Source organism: Sciurus vulgaris (genome assembly GCF_902686455.1).
Source record: "Sciurus vulgaris genome assembly, chromosome: X".
Lineage (NCBI taxonomy): Eukaryota > Metazoa > Chordata > Mammalia > Rodentia > Sciuridae > Sciurus > Sciurus vulgaris.
The window spans coordinates 33755934-33781729 of NC_136471.1; the positions used below are offsets into that span (position 1 = coordinate 33755934).

Consider the following 25796-nt stretch of genomic DNA (forward strand, 5'->3'; position numbering starts at 1 on the left):
GACTGTAGCATTGTCAGAAATGTATAAGTTTCTCAGATAAGCAGCTTGAAAGGAACAATAAATTTTTTTATGTTGTTAAAAAAATATATCTAACATGAATTTGAGGGAAGGAGATTTTTTTAAATCTAAGTTTACATTAGTAGTTTGGTACCTTGAATACCAATCTTTAAACATTAAAATTTTTCATTTGTCAACTCTAATGAAGAAACTCATTTCTTTTCATTTTTTGAAATCTACTCCTTTTATTTTCTAGGTCTTCTCATGGATAGTAAGAAATAGAAAGGAAGATTCAAGATGGTGGAATAGAAGACGACTACATTCCTACTTGTTCTGTGGCTAGGGATTCAAGCAGTTTCTCAGCAAGTTGGGTGAAAGAGGAATTTCACTAAAATTCCATAATGGATATTCAGAGTATCTTAGAGACTCAGAATTTGGGTATATTAAACAAAGAAGGAAGAGTACATTAGAGCCAAGCCATTCAGGTTGCTGGATCACCAGAGGGGAGGGATAATACAGAGAAGCACAATGGACAGATTGAATGAAAAAACCTGAGATCAGCAAAGCCTGGCCAGGTATGATGGTGCACGCCTGTAATTCCAGCAGCTCAGGAGGCTGAGGCAGGAGGATTGTGAGTTCAAAGCCAGCCTCAGCAACTTAGCGAGGCCCTAAGCAACTCAGTGAGACCCTGTCTCTAAATAAATCACAAAATAGGGCTGGGGATGTGGCTCAGTGATCAAGTACCCTGAGTTCAATCCCCAGTACCAAAAAAAAAAAAAGGAAAAGAACAAGGCAACCTGAACTTAGATGATCCAGAGGTTGTACTGTGAACTGGTGTTTGAAAACTGCCCATGTTTCCCAACTGATCATGGAGCGCTGAGGCGGAGCCATACTGAGGCAGCCACAATGCAGCTACTGCTGTGGAGCGAGGAATTCATAGCAAACACTGCCGTGGAGCCAGGAGATCACAGCAAACACTGCACATTGTCCCAGCAAGTGCCTACCATGTGGTTGAGGGTGCATCTAGAAGAATGGGAATGAAACAGGCACAGAGAAGAATGTGCCCAGAGGATTCAATTCAGAAAAGCAAAGGGGAGCCTGACTTGCTTTTCCTTTGGATTGGGCAGCTCACATGACCAGCTGAAGTGAGTAGAGAATCAAAACAGGTGGGTGTGAATGCTGTGGGCAGCAGAGTGTGTGGAGGATTGGCTCCCCTGCTCCATAAGTAACCTTCTTGGGAGGCTCCTGAGATACAGACTCCTGACAGAGATTGGCAACCACCAGGCCCTAGCAATGTGTTGATCTAATCTCTCCAGATTAGGCGCCACCCAACAAAACCCATAAGGCTTAATTAGACCTAAGCTCCAGCCAAAGAACCACCATTCACAGAAAACTGCAGTAGCCCCTTCCTGAGACTGCATCCATACAGTCTGTGCAGACAAAACTCCAACTGATAGTACTTCCCATTCCATACTACCTTATACTGGTGAGAAGGGAAGCTGAGATTTATTTCAACCAGCTTCAGTCTTAGGACACTCCAGCTTGGGGAGCAACACAAAAAGAGGAAGGGGTTCATAACCCTCAGCTCTTCCTCTCTCCCAGTACACTGCCTAAGAAGAAATGGAAAGAAAGACAGTTGGACATAGAGACTGACCATCCATTCTTGTGGATTACCTTGACCACATCAGTGGAGATGATTCCTTCATTTTTTATTAAGAATATTTTTCTTGTGTTGTAGCTGTGGCTCAGTGGTAGAACACTTGCCAAGCATGTGTGAGGCATTGGGTTTGGTCCTCAGCACCACATAAAAATAAATAAAATAAAGGTATCATGTCCATCTACAACAACAAAAAATATTTTAAAAAGAACAGTTTTGTTTTCTTTCCTTTTTTTTTTTTTTGCAGTACTGGGGATCGAACTCAGGGCCTTATGTTTGCAAGGCAAGCACTCTACCAGCTGAGCTATCTCCCCAGCCCTCTTTTATTTCCTTTTAAATTCTTGATGTGTTGACTGGTTCATGAGATATGTATATATACATACATACATATTTGTCTCATTTTTTAAAGTGTAGTTTTCCTTGCCTTGCATTTTGAGGGTTAGTGTTTTTGTATGTTTTGGTTTTATTTTATTATTTTCTCTTTCTTATCTTCTCCTCCTAATAGTCAAATTCTCCTCTCTTTCTACTTTTATGTTGTTTTTCAGATTTTTTTTCTTCTCCTTCCTTATAACCATCATCTGCTACATCTCTTTTCCATTCTTTGTTCACTTTTTAAAATTGTAAACATCTTTCCACCTTCCTAGGACATATTCTTTTCCCTTAATTAACTGTAATTTTGACCATATTTTAGTACTAATTGGTTTCTGAAACTCCAGCCCCCACCATTCATGCTACTGTTATGGATGACATAGTTGACATCTACTGTTTGCTTTGATGCCAGTTCTAGTTTATGGTCATTTACTGTTTTTGCTGTTGACAATTGCTGACCCCATCATTTCTGGGTTTTGTGGTAATTAACCTTATAGATGTCATAGTAGGAACCAGGTATTTATTTTAATGCTGTATACTGCTTGCATTGGTTGTTACTATTGTTTGTCTCTCCATATTCTGTTAGGTACTGGAAACTTACTGGGACACTACAAGTTCTCAAGGTAGAGACTCTGTTGCTGAACTAAACTCAACCAAAAGATAGTGCAACTTGTTCCACAAATTAACAACACTCAAACTTCAGCTATACTTTAATACAAAGAAGAGAAGAGACAAAAACCCAGACTAACAACCAGGCCCAAGTAGAAATGGCTAGGGGTGGGCCCTCAAGTCTCACTCATGGACATACATTGCTACAGCAAAAACAAAATTAACACAAAGGCTGTGGATACCAGGCTTACAAGGGGGTCTCAACCTAGATCACTCTAGAACACTTTGACAAGTGAAGAGTATACTCTAAAAAGAACCATATGAGTGGAAGAGAAATGCCTCCTAACAGATGTATTAAATCCAACATAAGAATACAAGAAATATGAAAAAAATGTAATCTGACACTTAAAAGTTCATTATTCACCAGCAACTGACCCCCAAAGATACTGAAGTGGATGAAATATCAGGTAAAGAATTCAAAAGAATGATTATAAAGATGATCAAAGAATTCCAAGAGAACACAGGAAGACAACTGAATGAATTAAGGAAGTCAATATAGGATATGAATGAGAAATTCAATAAGATAGAGATATTGAAAAAGAATAAAACAGAAATATTGGAAATGAAAGTCACAGTAAATCAAATGTTCAGTTAAAAGTATCTCTAATAGAGTAGGCCATGCTGAAGACAGGATCTCAGAGTCGGAAGACAAAGTCACCAGCCTTGGACACTCAGAGAGCATTAAAGAAAAGAAAATAAGTAACCATTATACAAGAACTTTGGGACAACATAAAGAGACCAAATTTAAGAATCATTGGAATTGAGGATGGTTGAGAGATGTAGGCTAATGGACTGGATTAACTCTTCAGGGAATAATAAGAGAAAATTTTCTAAACCTTGAGAATGAGATGGATATCCAGATACAGGAGCCACTTAGAACTCCAAATAGACAAGATCAAAAAGAACCTCTCTACAAAATGTTATAATTAAAATGCCTCAAATACAGAACAAGGATAGAATTTTAAAAGCCTCAAGATAAAAATGTCAGATCACATTTAGAGGCAAGCTAATCACAAGAATTTCCAATTTCCCAGCATAAACTCTAAAAGCCAGGAGGCCTTATAATGATGTCTTCTATGTTCTGAAAAAAAGAAACTGTCAGCCAAGTCTGCTATATCCAGCAAAGCTATCCTTCAAAATTGAAAAAATAGGGGGCTGGGGAGATAGCTCAGTCGGTAGAGTGCTTGCCTTGTAAGCACAAGGCCCTGAGTTCGATCCCCAGCACCCAAAAAAAAAAAAAAAAAAAAAAAGAACAAAAAAAAATTGAAAAAAATAAAAACCTTCCACGATAAGTAGACACTAAAAGAATTCACGACTGCTATACCATCACTAAAGAACTAACTTAAAGAAATACTCCACACAGAAATAAAAACAAAACTTTAGAGATCACAAAAGAACAAATCTCATTTGAAAAGTAGCTAGGCAAATGAGAAACAGGGCCAAATTAAACACTATAAATAAATCAAAATAGTAGGAATTAATAAACATCTCTCTGTAATAACACTGAATGTAAATGGAATCAACTCTCCAATTAAAAGGCATAAGCTTGCAGAATGAATTAAAAAGCAAGACCCAACTACAAGTTGTTTGCAAAAGATGCACCTTACAGGCAAAGATAGCCATAGGCTGAAAATCGAAGGACAGAAATTGATATACCATGCGAATGGAGCCTGAAAACAAGGAGTAGTTACTCTCACATTTGACAAAGTAGTTTTCAAACCAAAATTAATCAGAAGAGACAAAGAAGTTCACTTCATACTGGTAAAGCAAATAATTCAAAAAGAAGATATAATAATAATAATAATATTTATTCCTAAATGTGTATATAACTAATTTACATAAAGGAGACACTACTCAAATTTAAACCTCAGAAAGACAACAGTAAAATAATACTAGGTGATTTCAACACACTTCTCTCACCATTAGATAGGTCACCCAGCCATAAAATACTATTTGGACCTGAAAATTACTATAAATCAAATGGACTTAACAGATATCTATACACTATTTCATTTGACAACAGCTGAACACACTTTCTTCTCTGTGGCTCATGGAATCTTCTCCAAAAAAGATTATATTTTAGGCTGCAAAGCAACTCCTAGCAAATAAAAAAAGACTGATATAATTCCTTGTATCTTATTGGGTCATAATAGAATGAAATTTGAAATCAACACAATAAAATACTAAAGAAACTATACAAACACATGGAGATTGAAGAATACATTTTTTTTTTTTTTGCGGTACTGGGGATCGAACTCAGGGCCTTGTGCTTGCGAGGCAAGCACTCTACCAGCTGAGCTATCCCCCCAGCCCCTGAAGAATACATTTCTGAAGGATGAATGGGTGACAGAAGAAATCAAGGGAGAAATTTAAAAATTTCCTAGAATCAAATGAGAATAGTGATACAATATACTAAAACCTCTGGGACACTGGGAAGGCAGTTCTAAAAGGGAAGTTTATAGGTATGAGTGCCTACATAATTACTCTAACCACTATGGAAATCTAAATGGAGTTTGCTCAAAAGACTAGGCATGGAACCACCATATGACCCACCTACACCATTTCTTGGTATCCATGAAGAATTAAAGTCATCATATTACAGTGATACATGCATACCCATGTTTTTAGCAGCACAATTCACAAAAACCAATCTATGGAACAAGTCTAGGTGTCCACGAACAGATGAAGGGATAAAGAAAATGTGGTATCTACACAAAATGGAGTTTTATTCACTCATAAAGAAAAATTGACTTGGGTCATTTGGAGGAAAATGAATGGAACTAGAGACCATTAAGCAAAATAAGCCAAACTCAGAATGTCAAGAGTCATATATTTTATTTCATATGTAGAACCTAGAGAGGAAAAAGGAAAAGAAAGGTGGGGGAAGATATCATGAAAATCAAAGGGAGACGAGTAGAGGAAAGGAAACAGAGGGTGGGAGATGGGGAGGAAAAGGGGAAGTGCTGGGGAATGATATTAACCAAATTATATTGTTATAGTGTATGCATGTATGAATATGTAACCATAAATTCTGTCATTATGTACAACTCTAATGTACCAATTAAAAATGTGGAAAAATAATAAAATAAAGCTGGTTCAAAATTAAAAAAAAAGAGAAGGAAGATATGAAAATACAAAAATTTCCCAACTGGAACAACTGTTCTCAAACAATTAAGAATTAAGGACACTTACTAATGGATAGGGTATGAATGTATTTACATAAGCAACAGATTTTTTAGACTATCCTCAAGAATGAGAAAATCTTGCTGTAAATGCTATATCATACTTTTAATTAAGTGCCTTCAAACAACTATAATTTTTGATTAACAAAAGGTAATTTATGGCAGACAAATCATAGAATTTCACAATAGTAACCATAAAACAATGAACATACCCCTGTATCTGTATCAGATTTTGATGAATTTAGACTTTCCTGAGAAGGTGACGGGGACACACGTCCTAAAAACAGCATAATAATTGTAAAAAGGCATATATGTACACATACCCACCCAAACAAAAAATAATCATAAATAATAACAATAATGCCTAATAATCACAGGATATAATATTCTGGAAAAATATACTTTTAAACAAGTTAAGTATTACCCTATAAGCACCAAAATCAAAATATATATGTATGTGTTTGTGTGTGTGTGGAGGGTGTGTGTGTGTGTGTGTGTGTGTGTGTGTGTGTGTGTGTGTGTATAATATTTTCTTTTTGGTAGTGGGAATTGAACCCAGGGGCACTTTACTACTGAGGTACATCCCCAGCCCTTTTTATTTTCAGATGGGATCTAATTTGCTGAGGCTGGCCTGGAATTTGCAATCCGCCCGCATTACAGGTATGTGCCACCATGCCCAACTTATCATTTTTAATAAAATTTTTATAAACTGGCTTAACTATTCCTTATATTAGTAAATAAATATTGTTAAATACTCAGTATTCATAGTGAATACATTCTTATTAATTATAACAAATAGCAGGAGGAACAAGAAAGGGGCAAGTCAAGACTATAGCTAGGTCTTAAGTACTCCTGAAATAGTCTTTTTGCTCTAGGAAGGGCAATTAAAGAAATGATAAACAGCTAAGGCTAAAAAAAACCCTCATTATACTATAAAAACAGTTTAATTTCTTGTCAAACTCATCATCGCTTTCAATTATATATTACAACATAATACAAGTAAATTTATAGGGTTTTCTAAAAATCATGAGTCCTAGTTTGCCAGTTCAGTGAATCTCTCTAGACTTCTGTTCCTCAAATTGGTGCTTTAATGTACTCTATATTCTCACCGATGGCCACCTCTATTCCTCTTTCCCTATTCTTTTTTTTTTTTTTTTTTTTTTTTGGTGCTGGGGATTGAACCCAGGGACTTGTGCTTGACAGGCAAGCACTCTATGCACCAAGCTATATCCCCAGGCCCCTTTCCCTATTCTTAACTTCTTGTTTTCAGCCTTGGATGACTGGGAGGGGGAGGTTTATGGAGAATATTTATTATGCTGTTAAGTAATTATAAGAAAAGAATCCCACAAATGAAAAAAACCCCTATTTACATCAATTTTACATTTGCTGATAACTTACAAGGCAAACATTTTTACATAGGTGAATATCTATTTATAAACATAGGTATTCATATACATTGTATTCTGAGGGCTCTCTTTTTCCACTCAATATTTTTTTCACATACTCCTTGATATTCTGACAATTTGGACTTACTTTTCATGGTTTATTTCCTTAATCATTCTTTACATTTTAGGTGTACATATTACATTCACTCTTTGCTAGTTTAATGAGATCTTTCCTTTTAATCTAGGATAGAACTGAAGGTTGCCAGGTGAAACCAAATAACTTTGTTCTCAATGGTTGATGAAATTAACTATGTACTATGCTTGAAAAGGGATAAATCAAAAAAGCTTTGTGATAGTTACTTTCATTTGAGTTTAGCTACTGAATTGTTTTATTTTTAAGTGACCAAATGACAGACAGCTAAGGAGGGCATTATAAGTTGAATAGCCCTTAATCAGATTCTGGAGTTTTTCCAATTTTGGAATATTCACATACACTTTATCAGTTTAGCATCCCCAATCTAAAAATCTGAAACCTGAAATGCTCTAAAATTAAAAATTTGTTGAGCATGATGCCAGTGTTCGATAAGTATACAGAGCATTCTGAATTTTGGAGTTTTGGATTAGGGATGCTCAACCTGTACTGTAGCTAAAATGCGAAAATTCCATATTTCTGTAGATTTTTAAATAAATGAAAAATACCTTCAGTATTATATTTCATTCGCATATTGTTGAAATAATCAAAAGCATTTTTTAAAGCCCATATTCTCACTACATTGTCTTGTCCAGCTGAGGCAAGTAACCGGCCACAGTGAGAAAATTTCATAGTCCAAACAGCTCCCTATGAAAATAAAAGAAGGTTCAAAGTTGTTATTTTTAAAGTTTAGACAGGCAACTTTAAGTCAAAGTTTAAAATTATGCCAAATTATACATATTAAGATAATGTTCATGGGCTGGGGATGTAGCTCAGTGGTGGAGAGCTTGCCTAGCATGTGTGAGGCACTGGGTGCAATTCTCGGCACCACATAAAAATAAATGAATAAAATAAAGGTGTTATGTCCATCTTAAACTGAAAATATTAAAAAATTGCTCACATTATTAAGGACCTTTATGGTCAAAAATCCAGTGGTGTTATAATACCCCAAAGGGAGACACTGAAGAGGAAAGGCAGGATATGATAGCTGTAGTTTGCCATAATTTACAAGTTCAGGACCCCAAACCAATGTCTACATATTAATGAAAATAAGCATTCTGAGGTAGCCAGATATCTTAATTAGAAAGTCCAAGTCCTAGTTTGGGATCTTAGTTGCCTAGCTGAAAATGAAGTGGGAAGAGAGAGCTCTCTCTTCCAGACAGCATCCCTAACCAGGGCTGAGGAAAAATAAAGCCCATAAAGCCCATCTTGGCTATGAACCTCACGGCATTGGGTACTTGGGAAGAAATATAGGAATAGTGTGGTCTCATCCTGCTTTTCTCCCTAGAAACAAGGTTCTGTAACAATACAAATCCTTAAATTGGAAAAGTCAAATCCTATGACAACAAATACTATAACACACCATCTACATGTATCCAAAAAATTACTCAAGTTAGAAGCAACAGCTCATTTACTGCAATAACATTCATTTCTACAAAGTTTATGCGCAATAAAAACTTTGTCATTTGGAGTCTACTACAAAGGGATTTCACTTAAAATAACAAATAACAAGGAAGTAAAAATAGTACAAGAAAATTCATCAGGTTCCTTAGTGAAGGTACTTTAATCAACTCAAAAATCTTATGTGTAGATTATAAGCACCTAAATTTAAGTCCCAATCTGGCTGCCATCTGTTGTTTATGGTTGCTTCCTTCTATTTAAGCCAACATTTAGACTTAAAATCTAAATAGATTCCCTGATCAAGAACACAGCATCACCGGGCATGGCTGTGCAGACCTGTAATCCCAGTGGCTCAGGAGGCTGAGGCAGGAGGATCGCGAGTTCAAAGCCAGCCTCAGCGAAAGTGAGATGCTAAACAACTCGGGGAGAACATGTCTCTAAATAAAAATACAAAATAGGGATGGGGATGTGACTCAGTGATCAACTGTCCCTGAGTTCAATCCCCGGTATCCCCCCACCTGAAAAAAAAAAAAAAAAAAGAACACAACATCACTTATCCATCTGAGTTCTATTGCTGTCTTCCTTTTGTGTTCCTACATTTTCAAAGGATAACTGTAATGCTATCGATGTACTTTCATCTATATTGATGTACTTGAATTCTGATGTAAGAATATAAACTACTACTTTCCTCCTTGTTTTAGCTGAGTGTCTCACTTTAAAATACTTATTGGGTCTGAAATATTTGTTAAAAATATTTAAAATATACTGGAAAATATCTTAAACATTTTTCATAGTGACAGATCACAATCTAATTTAACTGCTTTAATATTTGATACTTTGGCATGGTTTTATTAATGACAGAAGCTTAGAGTTTACATATTCAATACTTCACTTCTTGACCCATAATTCAGAGACAGATTCTGCATCACCTATTCATTAAATCATAGTAATATAAATGTACTTTTCTTGAGTCAGGCTAGCAAAAGTATGTGTGTGCGCATATGTATAAATAACTAGAGATCAGTTTTATAAAAGTGAAAGTGTTTCTCTTAACAAAAACAGTAATCAATCCTGAAAAATGAAAAGGTTGGTTACCATATGTTCTCCACTAAGATCTTGCACCACTTTGATCTGATCAAAATCATAAGGTCCTTTGAAACCATGTGCCGCTTTGAATTTAACTGGTCTTGTATATGGCATTCCTTCATCATCACTTGATGAAGGATCATCTTGATCAGTATGAAACACTGAAGAGAAAAGCAACAGAAATCATTACCAGTTAATATACATATCTACTTTCATATTTTCCTATCTACTGTTTATCAAGAAAATTCATTAGAGAAGAAATATTTAGCTATTACTATATAACATTGGTTAAGAACATGGAATCTTAGTGCCAAGTTACCTGAGTTCAATTCAATTCTGTGGTTTATTGTCTATGTGACCTTTCTATACCTCTCACTTTTCTCAACTATGAAATGGGAATAATGATGGTATTTATCTCATAGCGTTTTTATGTGATTAAATGGATTAATACAGATAAAAGTGCTCAGAAAATTGGCACAGAATAATTACAATGTAAGTGTTTATTAAATAAAACAAATGAATGCAATAATGGCAAAGGCACAGAAGCTTAAGATCTTTGCAAATTTAGAAAATGTACCAAATTTTGAAAATATTTGTAAGAACTAAATAGCCTCACAAAATTAATTTACAACTGATTATTGAATAAGCAACCTGTCCAGGTTGTCATAATCACCAAATATAGATATAATAATTGCATAAATTAATTTACCTTTGCATTTACAAAATTAAGTGATATAGTAACTTATGATTTACTGAAATATTAAGATATTAGCAGTAAAGGTTTATTACATTCAATAAAATAGTGTTTCTTATAAACTGTAGGCTAAATTTAGATAGTTACCAATTTACTGAATATTCAGTTGAAATAGTCTTATATTACCTTCATCTCTTACACTTTTAACTTTATTTATAGCACGTTCACCATACTCCTCAGCAAGATGCTTTGCTCTTTTTACTGATTTTCCAAGGAACTTCTTTAGTTGAGTCCTTAACAAAAATATAAAAATATTTTATTAACTAATTGTTAAAGTTTAACAATTCACAGATAAACACATTAGCTGTGACTGATAAAGTACATTACTTTGAAATGAATTTTTCATTTTTAATTCACATAAATAGCAGGTATTTGAGTTCCTATGTTCCTTCAAATAATTATATTCTAGTGAGTATGTTACCAAGGAAATACAGGCAATTTCTCCCAATTTATAGTATCATATTATTCAAAGGCATCAGGTTTCTATGGTGAATAATTAGCAGGGGTTGGATGGGGAAGGGAGTACTTAAAATCCAGATACTTGTGCCCCATACCCAGATAATCTAATCTGGAATCTGGAGTGAAGCCATGAATACACAGTGAGAATCACTTTGAGAATACGGCTTTAAAGAGTAGTCCTTAAAAAATATTTTACCAACAAAAAGAAAGGGTAAGGAGTTATTTACTTACAAAATAGAATGCTTTAGTAGCCTAAGGTGGTCCTTTGCCCATTCTCTTTCAGTCTAGGTGTGTGCATATAATAAAATCAGACTAAGATTTCCTGGTAGGTACTCCCAAACACAATGTTAACACAAGTATGTATTAGTTTCAAATTTCATGTGTTAAGAAACAAATCACATTACATAATATTTAAAACAAAAATAATTTACAAATCAAGGGTAATTTTTACCAACCCATTGATCCTTAGGATGTTAATGATACTATTTTTTAAAGTAGCTAACTTTTTGTAGAAACTAAAGAGAAAAAAGGGGAAAAAGTGATCTTACAAAAACAGAGGGGAGATCAGTACATTAGAAAGGAGGAACCTAGGGGAAGGAAGGAGGGAGGGGGAAAGGGGGAGAAGTGGGAAATGAAGTTGACCAAATTATACTATATTCATATATGAATATACTACAATGCATTTCAATTTTATATACAACTATAATGTATCAATTAAAAACAAATGAGTAAGCCAGGTGTGGTGATGTGCACTTATAATCCCAGCAGCTTGGGAGGAGGACCTCAAGTTCAAAACCAGCCTTCGCAGTTTAGTGAGGCCCTAAGCAACTTAGTGAGAACCTGTCCAAAATAAGTAAGTAAGTAAGTAAAAAGGGCTGGCGGTGTGGCTCAGTGTTTAAGTGCCCTTGCATTCAATCCATGGTATCAAAAAAAAAGTAAATAGAAGGAAGTCCAGTAGAATACAGGGAGGGGAAGTACTGGGGATTGAAACAGAAAAACTATGCAATATGCATTTATGAATATGTCAAAATGAACCATATTTTTATATATAATAATGCATTAAAATTTCAAAAATTAAATAAAAAAGTTGATAACTCATACACACAAGATGTTCAATCTTATGAAAAACAAAAGGAGATGAGTAGAATAGAGGAAAGGGAGCAGGGGAGGTGGGGGTGGGGAGAGGGGAAATACTGGGGAAAGATAATGGTCAGACTATATTGTTATATTATGTACATGTACAATTATGTGACAACAAATTCCACCATTATATACTGTACCAATAAAAATGTGGGAAAAGAAGTATAGCATATACAATTATGTATAGTACATAAGACTTTAAATAAAGATAATAAATACCTACATTTTACTGGTTTAAAAAAAAGATATGTTCATTGTCATACTGTTTAGAATAGATAATATACAGAAATAAATTTTAATCAACATAGGAATAGATTACATAAGTGCTTGTATGGAATACAATAAAATCAATGAAGCAAACATCAGTTCATTCATTCATTCACTCATTAATTCTTCCTTTTTTTTCCTCTTCTTTTTTTGATTCCAGGGATGCTTAACCGTTCACTGAGCCACATCCCCAGTCCACTTATTTTTAATTTTTTTTTTTTAATTTTGAGACAGGCTCTCATTAAGTTGCTGAGGCTAGCTTTGAACTTGTGATCCTCCTGCCTCAGCCTCTGGAGCCACTGGGATTATAGTTGTATACCCCCTTGCCCAGTGCCCAAACTTCAGTTCTTTAAATGTTCCAAGTTCCCAGTCACCTCAAAGCCTCTGCACTTGTGATTGTTTCAACCTAGCATAGTCTTCCCCTGGCTAATTCCCATTCATTCACCTTTTAGGGCTCAGATCAAATAATTCTCTCTCAAAAGAACCTTCCTTGACTTTAGGACCAGTTTTCCTATTAAATACTCCCACAGTATACCCACAAACGGCAGTTTTCTAACAATCAGTACATATCTAGTGAGATTTGTCTGTGTAATTTCATGTTTACATCTGCCTCTCCCATTTAACTTGAAGGTCTATGAAGATGGAGACTGATCGTTTTCTTAACTGATGTATACCCAGCAACTAACTACCATGTCTGGCTCATAGAAAGACTGCAATATATTTATTACTGGTATTGATAGAAAGAGATGCTTATAATATATTAGATTTTTTTTTAAAAAAGCAAGTTGATAAACTATTAGGCACAGTACAAATCTCAATACTGTGAGAAAAAAATTTCTATGGAGAACACACCAAACTATTAAATTGATTATTTCTGGGGGTGAGATTAAGAAATTTTCATTTTCTATTTTATGCATTTCTATTATTACTTTTTTTAAAATTTATTTTTATTGTAAACAAATGGGATACATCTTTTTTCTCTGTTTGTACATGAAGTAGAGGCATACCATTTGTGTAATCATACATTTACCTAGGGTAATAGTTTTTGATTCATTATTTTTTTCCTTCCCCCCACCCCTCTTATCCCTCTATAGAGTCCCTCCTTCCTCCATTCTTGCCCCCTTCCCACCCCTTATATGTGTCATCATCTGCTTATCAGTGAGATAATTCGTCCTTAGCGGTTTTTTGAGATTAGCTTATCTCACTTAGCATGATATTCTCCAACTGCATCCATTTGCCTGCAAATGCCATAATTTTATTCTTCTTTATGGCTGAGTAATATTCCATGGTGTGTGTGTGTGTGTGTGTGTGTATATATACAGAGTTTATATATATATCAGAGTGTATATATATATCAGAGTTTCTTTATCCATCCATCAATTGAGGGGCATCTAGGTTAGTTCCACAATCTGGCTATTGTGAATTGAGCAGCTACGAACATTGTTGTGGCTATAGCTCTGTAGTATGCTGATTTTAAGTCCTTTGGGTATAGGCCGAGTAGTGGGATATCTATTATTACTTTTGATAATCAGAAAAAACAGAAGACAAACCATTTCTAAAACCAATATAAAATCTCCACCACCTGTAATCCTAAAGTTATATTTTCTGGATAACAATAGGTTTATTACTTTAAAAGAAAACATTTTAACCATTTCAGATGAGAATATTTCTAAAATATATACTTTCATGAATTCTTAAATGGTATTTAATGTTCAGTCAAGTTTGTTCTTTTCTCTCCTTTTTTTTTTTTTTTTTTTGGTACTTGGAATTGAACCCAGGGGTGTTTAAACACTGAGTCACATCCCTAGCCATTTTGTATATTTTATTTTGATACAGGGTCTTGCTGAATTGTTTAGGGGCTCGCTAAGTTGTTGAGACTGGCTTTGAACTCAGGATCTTCCTGCCTCAGTCTCCCGAGCCATAAGGATTAAGGCATGCACCACCACGCCCGGCTCTTTCCTTGATGTATAGTGCCACTGTTACCATTTTTTTTTTGTTCTTTAATATAAAGAGAGCCTTGACAAGGGATTATAGTTCAACCATACTATTTGTTTCCTCTTGGACTTCAAGGCCAATGGACAGTGTCAAGGGAAGCCAGAACTGGACCAATCTCTTCTGGTTATCAGCTGCCTCATCAGTTTTACCCAGCATTCAGTGTAAGTATTACTACATTTTATGTGTGTTGTAGCATGAGAAGATGTTGTAAAGTACTGCTTTAAGGACAGTTGTCCTATGTATGAGTCCTTTTGTAAGTTTTCTTATCACTGTCTTGCAATCAGACTACCTGATATTCTTATGTGTCAACTTACATGTTGTCATGGTTTTTCTGTTTCCATTTTGCTGTGAGCTCAGATACTAAATGACCAGATTAAAAAAAAAAGATATACAAAGCACAGTATAATGGCTTTGAATAAACCTGAACTTTGCTCTTGGGAAAATGACCTTTAGTGCACAGACTACAAAACATTTATTCCTGGATGTTTATCTGCCTCCTGAGTAATTCCTAATTCTCAGATTCCTGATAAGTTGCCACTGCTAGACAGTCAAGTACCAGATATCTGAGGTGATAACTATACATCTGCCTTTTAAGTATATCTTTTAAAAAAATTCTTCATGTTTCCTTTGTCATAGCTAGGAAAAAAATCAGATTCAGGTGAATAATTAACTTTGGACTTTAGATCAAATTATTTCCAATTAAGGGACCTGTGTATAATCAAGCACAATCCATATGCTCAGTACTGTGCGAGACATCTCAACAGAATGGTATGACAACAATTGTTTTGCAACATATGGTTTAGTTGTTGAACATGTACTTGTTTTGCTTTTTAAATCAGAAAACAGTTTAAGACAATATATGATATAGGGAAAAAGTAAGTTATATGAATTCTGGGTATTACTGAAATTAAGGACAAAAAGATATTTGCTATAAACTGGAGCAGAAAGGAACAATCTCACAAAATCTGATTTAGAAAGATTCATAGGATTTGCAGAGAGCAAGAGAATGGGAAAAGACAAATTCAAGGACAATCATGTTTTTCTTCTAATATTTCTGGTACCTACCACCAGAAAAATAATATAGGGATGATACAAAACTTATTGGTCATTTTCTATATGTCAGGGGCGTTATTATTATAACTGACCACTGCAACTTCAAGGAACAGGGAGTAGTGATGGTAGATGGACATACTAAGCTGGATAGAATGTAGATTTAAAATAATACAGCAGTTCTCATATTTTTCTAATAAACGCTTGAAATAAAGAAAAGGGATATACTGTAACTCACGTTTTCTGTTTTAACCTTCCACCGTCAGTATCTGTTGGTTGAGATTGTAACTTCTCTTCATCATCTGACTGTGCTGCATCATTACTACAAAAAGAAGTCATCATAAAAGAAACCACTTCTCTTACATTTCTCAAAAATCTCTTTATACTTACTACATGATCAGCTAATCAGAATAAAAAAAACTGTTATAATCTTTAAATAATTTTAATACAAATGATAAGCCTGATAATTTAAAGGCTTTGGAAATTAAAGAATAAAATATTTAAGCAAGGTGCAATGTACAAAATTTAAGTGAATGCCATCTAGTCACTTTTGAGAAACCTATTATAAATAAGGATTTTTACTGGGCAAAATGTACTGCACAGAAATGTTAAAAATAACTTGTAAATATCTTCCTTCCAACTCATTAGGTACATCATATAGTATATTTAATAAAAAGCTCTTGTTTTTCTAGAAATTATTCCTAAGATCTACATATATTTCAGAATAAAGTCAATTGTTTCACTCTAAAGCCATTTTCTAGCCCTATGAAAACAATAAAATATTATAAATTTATGATTCTTAAAGCAAGGTTTCAGAAGACTAAGTATTTATCCTATGTGGTCTTTAAGCCTCAATATGTTTTTGTACTATCTCTAGTATAAGCTATCTTAAAAGAAACTAAATACTGTGCAATTTAAGATTTATACTATTTTTTCCCAAATAATTTACAGTCATAAGAAATAACAAAGTTAAAGACCATATACATTAACTATTTTACTTCCAGATTAAATAAAGAACAGTGAATGAAACCAATTTAGAGACTGTCAGAGTTGAATTCTTCACTACTCTGAATATTATAAATGATAAATAACATTAAGTCATACCTTACATATTCCTTTGTCCTTCTCATGATGTGTAGGGTGAGAGGATTAATACCTGTTGGAAGTTTCTCTTCAGCAAGACTTAAAGGTATTTCTTCTCCAGTATCTAGATTCTTAATCATTACACTGGCTAAAATTTCCTGAGGTTAAAAATAACGCCAAGATGACCTACAATTTAATTATCTTTTTGAATCTACAAAATCCTTAAAAATTTAACAACTTTCTAGATACATTCTATACTGAGCACAATAATTTAATATTTTTATCAAGAAATAATTCACATACCACAAAATACACTCCTTTAAAGCACATAATTCAATGGCTTGTAGAATATTCATAGTTAGTTGGATGTGGCAGCACATGCCTGTAATGTGGAGGCTAAGGCAGGAGGACTAAAAATTTTGAGGCCGCCCAGGGCAACTCAGTGAGACCTTGTCTCAAAATAAAAAATAAAAAGGCTAAGGATGTAGCTTAGTGATAAGAGTGCTCCTGTGTTCAATCCCCAGTACAAAAAAAGAAAAAGAATATTCAGTTGTGCTACCATTGCCACTAAGTTAGAACATTTTCATCACCCCAAAAGGAAATTTCCTACCCATTAGCAGTCACACCTTATTTCCCTTTCTTTCCTGCCCCTGAAGATTACTAATCTAGATTTTGTCTCTATGGTTTTGCCTGTTCCAGACATTTCATATAAATTCAATCATATGGTATGCAGCCTTTTATGGCTGGATTCTTCTACTTATCAGGCTGTTTACAAGGTCCACCAATGTAGCATGTATCAGCATTTTGCTCCTTTTAATTGTTAAAAAACACAACATTGTATGAATACACTGTATATCATTTATCCACTCTTTAGTGATATACATTTGGGTTCTTTCCATATTTTTGCAATTATGAACAATGCTGCTATGTACATCTGGGTATACTTTTGTGTGGACGTATTTTACTTAGGTATGCATAGGAATGGAGTTGCTGGGTCATGGCAATATCATGTTTAACATTTTGAGGAACTGTCAAACTATTTTCCAAAGTATCATGTTTTTTAAAAATGTGTTGTTCTAAAAAAATTCTGCTTCAAAAGTGGTGAATAAATTGGGCAATAGATGCATACAAAGTTTTAATGGTAGAAACCCTTAAAATGATAAAAAACATTTTATGTTTGTATGAAAACATGTATCTATATAACTGCTTGAAAGAGCAAGTTTAAGTCAGGGAATGAAAGATCCAACACACACACACACAAAAGAAAAAAACCCACTAAGATAATCTTCAGTTTTCATTGTTTTTCAACATAACTTTATGGCCTAACAATCACTTATTCTTTATTTCAAAATGACTAGAAGAGTCCAAAGATTCCCAACACAGAGATGATAAATGTCTGAAAGGATGGAAATGCTAACCACCCTGGTACATGTACACATTATAAATATGTATTGAATCATACTGCACCCCATAAATATGTACAAATGTTAAATGTCAATCCAAAAGAAAGCATCTAATTGTGGTAAACTATACATAACATGAAGTACAATTGTATTGCTGGGCAACTATCATGATCATTTCCAGAATGTTCTCATCTTCCCATTATGGTTTTTATATTTTATAGTCTTAAGGAAAAAAAAAAAAAACTGAATTCTACCTCATCAGTAAGCTCTCTCCCAGAGTTGGATCTAGGTCTCTGAGGGCCCATCACTTCACCTGCTATTGTCTGCCCATCAGGTGCTTTTCCATTTTCCTGAAATTATAATTTTATAAACAGAAAATAGACTGAGTCAGTATCTATAAATTCAATTATTCATTATCATACATAGTTCAAAAGAATTCCATAAGTCAGACACTGGAGTCTACTGAAAATTTAAAAGGAACACTCCATTTCATTCCTTATTGTTTCCTGCATGCTTAAAACATTAGATACCAAAACTATTTAATGGGCAGCAATTATTTGTGAATTTGTCTTAAAAATGAGTGAATGTTCTATTTGAATCTGACCAAACAGTAGTTCTCTACTAAAATTGCTACTAATCAGGCTATATGTGGATGTTTCCAAGGCAGGGATTGGAAAGCTTTTTTTCTGTAAAGCCAAGATAGTAAGTATTTTAAGACTTTTTGTTTACATACATTTTCTGTAACAACGCTTTAAAAATATAAAGACAATTTTTACCTTAAAAGTAAAAATGTAATGATCATGTTTAGCTACAAAAACAGACTGCTGCTGACCTCTGCTCCAAGGCTGTAACAAGACTACAGTGTCATACCTCCCAGTCTGCTACCCTGCCCCACCTTCACTACCACATGGGTAACCCCTAGTCTCAGAATTTGGCTATGGTAAATTTCATGTTATGCAGTCTTTTGTATCGCCCACTGCCTAGTACAAAAGGTTTTTATGATTAGGAAATTATTTAAAAGTCCACTGATTTTTTGATCAATATAGGTTACGTAAATGAAGAGTATAGCTGGTGTTTATTAATATCAGTAATATTACACAAATAGCAGCATCTGTCATGTTTTGAATACCTACTACTTGCTATATGCCTGGCAAACTTCATTATTTTTTCTATTTTATCAATGGGGCATCTGAGACTCAGATGCTCAATAGCTTGCGACGCTCACTCAGCTAGTTAGTAACAGCTACAAAATGGAAATGAGGCTAGGTTTGGGGGACAAGGAAATATTTGGCCTGGAGGAGAAACAGGGTTTGACAATTAACAAATTAACCAGTTGCAGAAAGTTTGATAATGCCTATATCAAATATAATACTAATTCACCAACCTGGGCTGTAACTATTTTATCTCCACTGGTAGCACTTGCCAAATCAAGAGAAGGCTGAGAATCCCTGACTGTACTTTCTGAAGCCATGGTTGTAGTTAGGAGAGAATCAGACGTAATATTCTCTTTGGGTACTGCAACGATAAAAATAATAACAACTGACATTTATTTAAGCCCTTATACATATAAGTGCTTTAATCTTTATTTGGTTATTTTTTTTCTTTTTTGTTACCAAATGAACCCAGGGGTGCCTAACCACTGAGTTATATCCTCAGCCCTTTTTATTTTTTATTTTGAGACAGGGTCTCAATAAGTTGCTCAGAGTCTCTCTAAGTTGCTGAGGTTGGCTTTGAACTTGTGATCCTCCTGCCTCAACCTCTCAAGCTGCTGGGATTATAGGCAAGTTCCACTGTGCCCAGCATTTATTTGGTTCTTAAAACAAGCTTTTGAGGAAAGTACTTTTATCGCTTTCATTTTCAATATGGGGAAACCATGGTTCAAACAAGTTATTTAAATTCCTCAAGATTATTCAGTTCTTACATTAAAAGGTGAAGTATTCAAATTTAGACCTTAAGTTTCCAAATTCCATGTTCCCTTAACCATGACACACTATTTCTCAGCTAGTAATAGATGTGAAAATTTGAGGTTAGCTGAAATGTTTAATAATAGTAACATCACCAATGAAAATTTTTCACTTTTTATCTAGTAACAAATAATTTTTATAGTGTGGTCATCAGTGTAGTCTCATTGGTCTTAAAAAGAATAAACTGAAGCAAAAGGACAAAGTTAAACAGTTTCAATTCCCAAATCTCCCCATTAAAACAGTTACTTCTCAATTAATACTTGCCATCTAGATCTGGTGATTTAAGAGCCTCAAACTCCAATTCACTTTTCTTTTTTCTTGGTGGTGGAGCAGGTCGAGATGGAGGTGGGGGTCTAGGAGGTGGGAAATTAGTTGGAGGGGGTGGGCGTGCTGGAACAGGTTTCTTTGTACTAGCTACTATATCAGGTTCTGGAGTAAGGTGCCTTGGGGGTTTGGCAGGAGCCACTTCTTCCACAGCAACAAAATCTTTATTAGATGAAGAGTTTGAGGACGCAGGATCTATGACATCACTTTGTTTTACTTCCATTGCTTCCTTGTTCAACACTTCTATTTCCATTTCATGCACATTATGCTGCTCAGTTGAACTTATTTCATTTAACTTGATGGTTTCGTCTACTGGTTTCTCACAGGTATCATCAGATGGAAAACATTGTTTTGATTCTAATTCAGTTTCCTCAAATGCATTCTGACTCTCTGCCTTTGTGAAATCTTCCTGTAGTACTTGATCTATGCCTAACAGTCCAGGTATATTGCTAAGATCTGTTCCAGACACAACAGGACTGGCAGTAGCCTGGTCAGAGAGTTCTTTTCCATTGGAATCCAAAGAGTCATCTTCAAGATGTAGTACTTTCTGACTTTCCTCAATAATACTTTCAATTATCTAATGAAAGGTTAAAAAGCAGTTTTTCAAAAAATGAAGATATTTATACAAATACATTAATAGCTAATCATTTATATAATACTTGGTATGCATCAGGCAATGTTCTTATCACTTCATAAATTTCAATCTTTAAAACAACCTTATGAGATTGTGCTCCTCTGTGATCAATTTACAAATAAGGGAACTACTGCAAATGATTTGCCCAAGGTCAGAGTAAGGGATGAAGCTTGGTATAAACCCAGGGATTTTGGTTCCAGAATCTACACTCTTTAATATTATAAAAGAGAATCTGTGTTAGCATATAGCAACAAAAGTTCAATCAACGCTGTAAAATAAATTTCAAGCCTAAACTTATATTAAGACTCATAAGGTCATAGTTCCTTTATATAGTTGTGCCAAATTAGTTGCAATAACTGCCTGCTGGGTTTGAGGTTTTTATTTTTACAAAACCATGAAAATCAAAATCCACCCAGGACAAGAATTCAACTTGTTTAGGTCTAAACCCACACCTATGTTAGAAGAGCCAGCAGCTTCAGGGAAATTAAAGTTCTTAAACTGCATCCAATACTCCACTATTCAAATTGATGACAGATCTATGAAAAAAGAGTTCAAACACCCTTCCCATCTTACCTCAACCTCCAATTCCAATCTGTAGCTGAAAAATATAGAAAGTCTATCTGTCTTCTACCAATATTTAGTAGAAATATATTTCCTACTCAGTCTTGTGATTACTAACACATTAAATCTCTCAACCCACTATCCTTCCACCACACCCAATCATGGATAACTTCTGCTTTCTCAATTCCTGGGTTCCAGCAAGTAAATGGAGTGTGTCACAGAACCATCCTGGTCTGTCTTCCCACAGCCAGTCATGCTAGCATGATTTGGATATCACTACTACTCGATAATATTCACCTTTGATATGAAAACATGCAATATATCAGTTTCCCCCCCTCAATCTTCAAATTTTTAATTTGAGATATTATCTCACTTTTGCCAGAGGAATATTAACTAGGGTTAAACTCATTTGGCAATTAGGCAGCAAGGACCTTAGTGATAACAAAAGTCAGATTACAATAAGTTTAAGACTAAAAAGAAGTGAAGGCACAGATAGCTGGTATGATTTCCTTTTCCAAACGTCTGGTGCATGAGGCCCTGGGTTTTGATCCCCAGCACTAAACACACACACATACAAAAAAAAAAAAAGAAAAAGAAAAAGAAAGGGAAAAAGGCTTGGCTATAAATGGAAGAGACTACAAGAAAGTGACCTACCACTTTTATAAACTGAAGGGAAAGAGCCACTAGAAATGAAGATAATTGAGCAAAGTTCTGGAGAAGAAAGAAATCCTGTTGTATGCTACACCCAGTAAGCACATCATCATTTAAGTGTTAACACAGGTCTTGTAAGGAGGCTGGATTATCTCTCTTCTACAAAGATAGGCATCTGAGATAAAGGCATGAAGAATTTTGTGCAATGTCCCATAACTAGCAAGCTACAAAGATAAAATTGAAATCCAGGTCTTAAAAATCGTGTGTTCTTTAAATATACCACACTACTCTGGATGGGAAAAAATACTTAATGGGCCAGGTGCAGTGGCACATGCCTGTAATCCCAGCGACTCAGGAGTCTGAGGCAGGAGGATTGCAAGTTCAAAGTCAGCCTTACCAACTTAGCGAGACCCTGTCTCAAAATAAAAAATAAGAGGGCTGGAGATCTGGTTCAGTGGTTAAGTGTCCTGGTTTCAATCCCGGAAGCCAAAACAAAACAAAATGAAACAAAACAAAAACAAAACCACCTAAATGATCAGTGATGAATGACATTAGAAAGAGGTAAGAGATGAAAACAAGTTTGCTGGGGAGGGAAGTGAGAGATGATAGAAAGGAATGGATTTGGGCTTCTTAGCCTCTCATGTCTACATGTAACAGGAAACAAGGTTATGTGCTAAGGGATGCAAGTGGGCACAGCAAGCATAAAATGAGTATAAAGGTTTATAAATAATCATTGTACATAATGTAAAGGCCCTTGACATAAAGAGGGGTCAAAAAAGCTTGAAAATCGTCTTCTCTAAGCCCCTGAGAACAATCTCTCTCTCCCTCTCCTCTAAACATTTATCGTTCTTGCTGGTCATTACAGTATGAACAATAATATAAACAAGGAACATATGGGCTAGTTCTGCATATTCATTTTCTCCACAATATATAATTTGTTCCTGGAAAGTAAGGCCCATGTTTTCAGGCTCATGATACCTATATATATGTTGCCTAGCCCTGGATTTGAGGAGATAATGAAAAGGAAAAGGTGAGAACAGTGAAAAACTATGACCAACACAAAGCAACAAGAGCAACATAAAGCACTGTTTTGCTTCAGAGAGCTCACTGCTTTCCCAGTGATTACAAAATAAACCCCAGATACTTAGTATGACAAAAGGCATTTCCGGGATCTGGCCCCAACTAGACTCATTGTCAAACAGTCGTCACATTTCCCATCTCCATGCCTTTGGTAATGTCTTTTCTCTCTCATCTCTGCCTGCCTAAATCTTATCCATTCATCAAGAACCAGTTCAGATGCTATTTTCTCCATGAAGTCTTCTCCACTCCTACCCCCAAGTAGGAAGTAAAGTCTTCCTTTGAGTTCTTATACTACCTTGCAAATTTACTTGAATGCTTATTACATTTAGCTTTATGTTTATCCAATTTCCTCTACAAAAATGGAAGTTATTCTCAGGGTCCTGGTCTAGGGTATATCCCCATAATATTTATCATAAATACTCTATACATCATCAAAAAGGCTAGAATTAAAAAGTGATACCTCAAGTCTTTTTTTGTGGTGCTGGGGATCGAACCCAGGGCCCCAAGCTTGCAGGGCAAGCACTTTACCAACTGAGCTATCTCCCCAGCCTGATACCTCAAGTCTTTAGCCTCACTCTACTGTCTCATGTTTTCTCACTACTTTTTCAGCTCCTAAATTCTCCTTAAAATCACCCTTTTCTTGGCTATTAACTGTAGATAGGATAGGATAAATTACAAATGGCTAAGAAAATATTCTTAAAAATGGAAAGAAAAGCTATAGCACAAAAAATAAACATTTCAAGTTTCAACAATAATTTCAACAAAAGTGGCTAGGTATGTTGTAATACATTTGTTTGATGGAAACTGTCACATCAAATAAAACCTGAGTACTGAAATGGGGTAGAAATATGAGGAAAATCAAAAAATTATAAGAGTAAAAGATAAAATATAAAATTCTACCTACACTACAATCAAATAAACAAGCGTATGCAAGTCATGAGAACCAGAAGGGAATCCTGAAAGATCAAGGCAACAGATATTTTACAGTGCAGAATTGTGAAAAATTCTTTAAAAACTATCACATCCCTGTTTTATATGCTGGTACACAATACTACCACTTCTTCTAAAAGGGATTTTTTTTCTTTTAAAGTAAAAATATGACCAACATTAAAATATGTAGTCCACTAAATTTATAAAGTCTGTAAGGGGAAAAAAATCCACTGGGGATGATTTTACCCCATGCACTTCCCCTGATATTTGGTGATGCCTAGACACATTTTGGGTTGTCATGACTAGGTGGTGGGGTGGGGATGCTACTGGCATCAGGGTAGGTAGAATAATCCTACAATGTATACAACAGTTTCCATTCCCTCTACCACAATGAATTATCCAGTCCCAAATGTTAATAGTGCTACTGCTGAAGAAACTCTGAATGTGTCATTTTGTTGGCTTCCAGAAACTTGCTTGTTAGAACAGTGCCTAGGACACAGGTAAAACTCAAAACTTGTATAAAAGGATAAATACATATATGCAGTCTTTCTCTGTGAGTTTTATCCTGATACTTAAAACTGCCTATTCTAAAAATATTTATCTTCTAGTAAACCGGGCTGGGGAGATAGCTCAGTCGGTAGAGTGCTTGTCTTGCAAGCACAAGGCCCTGGGTTCAATCCCCAGCACCCCAAAAAAAAAAAAAAAAAAAAAAAATTCTAGTAAACCAACTTCTGGAGCTTCACAGCACTGATTCTTTAAAAGGTATCAAGGATAATATCAGAATAAGAACTCTGGAACATCTCATTCCTAAAGACATTAGAATTTGCTGCATTGAGTTTTTCAATACCTGTAATGCCCTGTAGCAATTTCAAGAGCAGCTACAATTTGATCTAATAAAATACAAACAGAAAAAAATACAAATGTTTTACAAAATACTGTTTTAAGGATATTATCAATTAGTTAGAATGTAAAAATAACTTACAAAAAGCCTGATGTGCCTTCCATTACAAATTCAATGAATTCAAGATAATACTTTCCGAAGAGTACAATAAAGTAAAAGAATATAGAAAATTTTGTTTTCAATATACCATGTTAATATGATGTCTACTATATACTAATATTGACATATCTTTCCAACCTTTTTAGACACATCTTGTTTCAATTCTTGTACAGGGGACTCATTTCCAACTTTGTGTGCAGTGTTATCTGCTTCCTGTTTTAAAAAGAAAAGAAAGAGACCAAATGATGACATCTTTTAAAAAAATGTGCTTAAATAGGGTGCAAATGAGAAAATAGAACAGTAATAAATTGAACATCCACAAATGGTTTAGATGTCTATATACTGTATATATATCTGTAGATGCCTTCAGATTTTATGCCAATGAGGAAAATGTGATTTGCATAAGGTTGACAATCTGCAATTTTATAATTTTCTAATGCAACAGAATATTTACATTTAAATGTGAAATCCTGCCCAACTCTTAAACATTTAGACTATAACTGAAGAATAAGAACGTCTAAGTACCTTTGTACCTGAAAAGTATTAAAGGTTTAAGCAAAGGGTT

General features: G+C 34.8%; 1 protein-coding gene across 1 annotated transcript in view; it reads right to left on the reverse strand.

Moving 5' to 3' along the window:
- WDR44 (WD repeat domain 44) overlaps nt 1-25796 on the reverse strand; it is a 96993-nt gene that overhangs the window by 29331 nt on the left and 41866 nt on the right. The window contains exons 3-12 of the mRNA XM_079123357.1: nt 25370-25440; nt 20316-20952; nt 19472-19602; nt 18342-18437; nt 16706-16842; nt 15840-15923; nt 10817-10923; nt 9946-10097; nt 7959-8097; nt 6087-6151 (exon numbers count right to left, since the gene is read on the reverse strand). Of these exons, the coding sequence (XP_078979483.1) occupies nt 6087-6151; nt 7959-8097; nt 9946-10097; nt 10817-10923; nt 15840-15923; nt 16706-16842; nt 18342-18437; nt 19472-19602; nt 20316-20952; nt 25370-25440 (1619 nt within the window). The remainder of the gene's footprint in view (nt 1-6086; nt 6152-7958; nt 8098-9945; nt 10098-10816; nt 10924-15839; nt 15924-16705; nt 16843-18341; nt 18438-19471; nt 19603-20315; nt 20953-25369; nt 25441-25796) is intronic.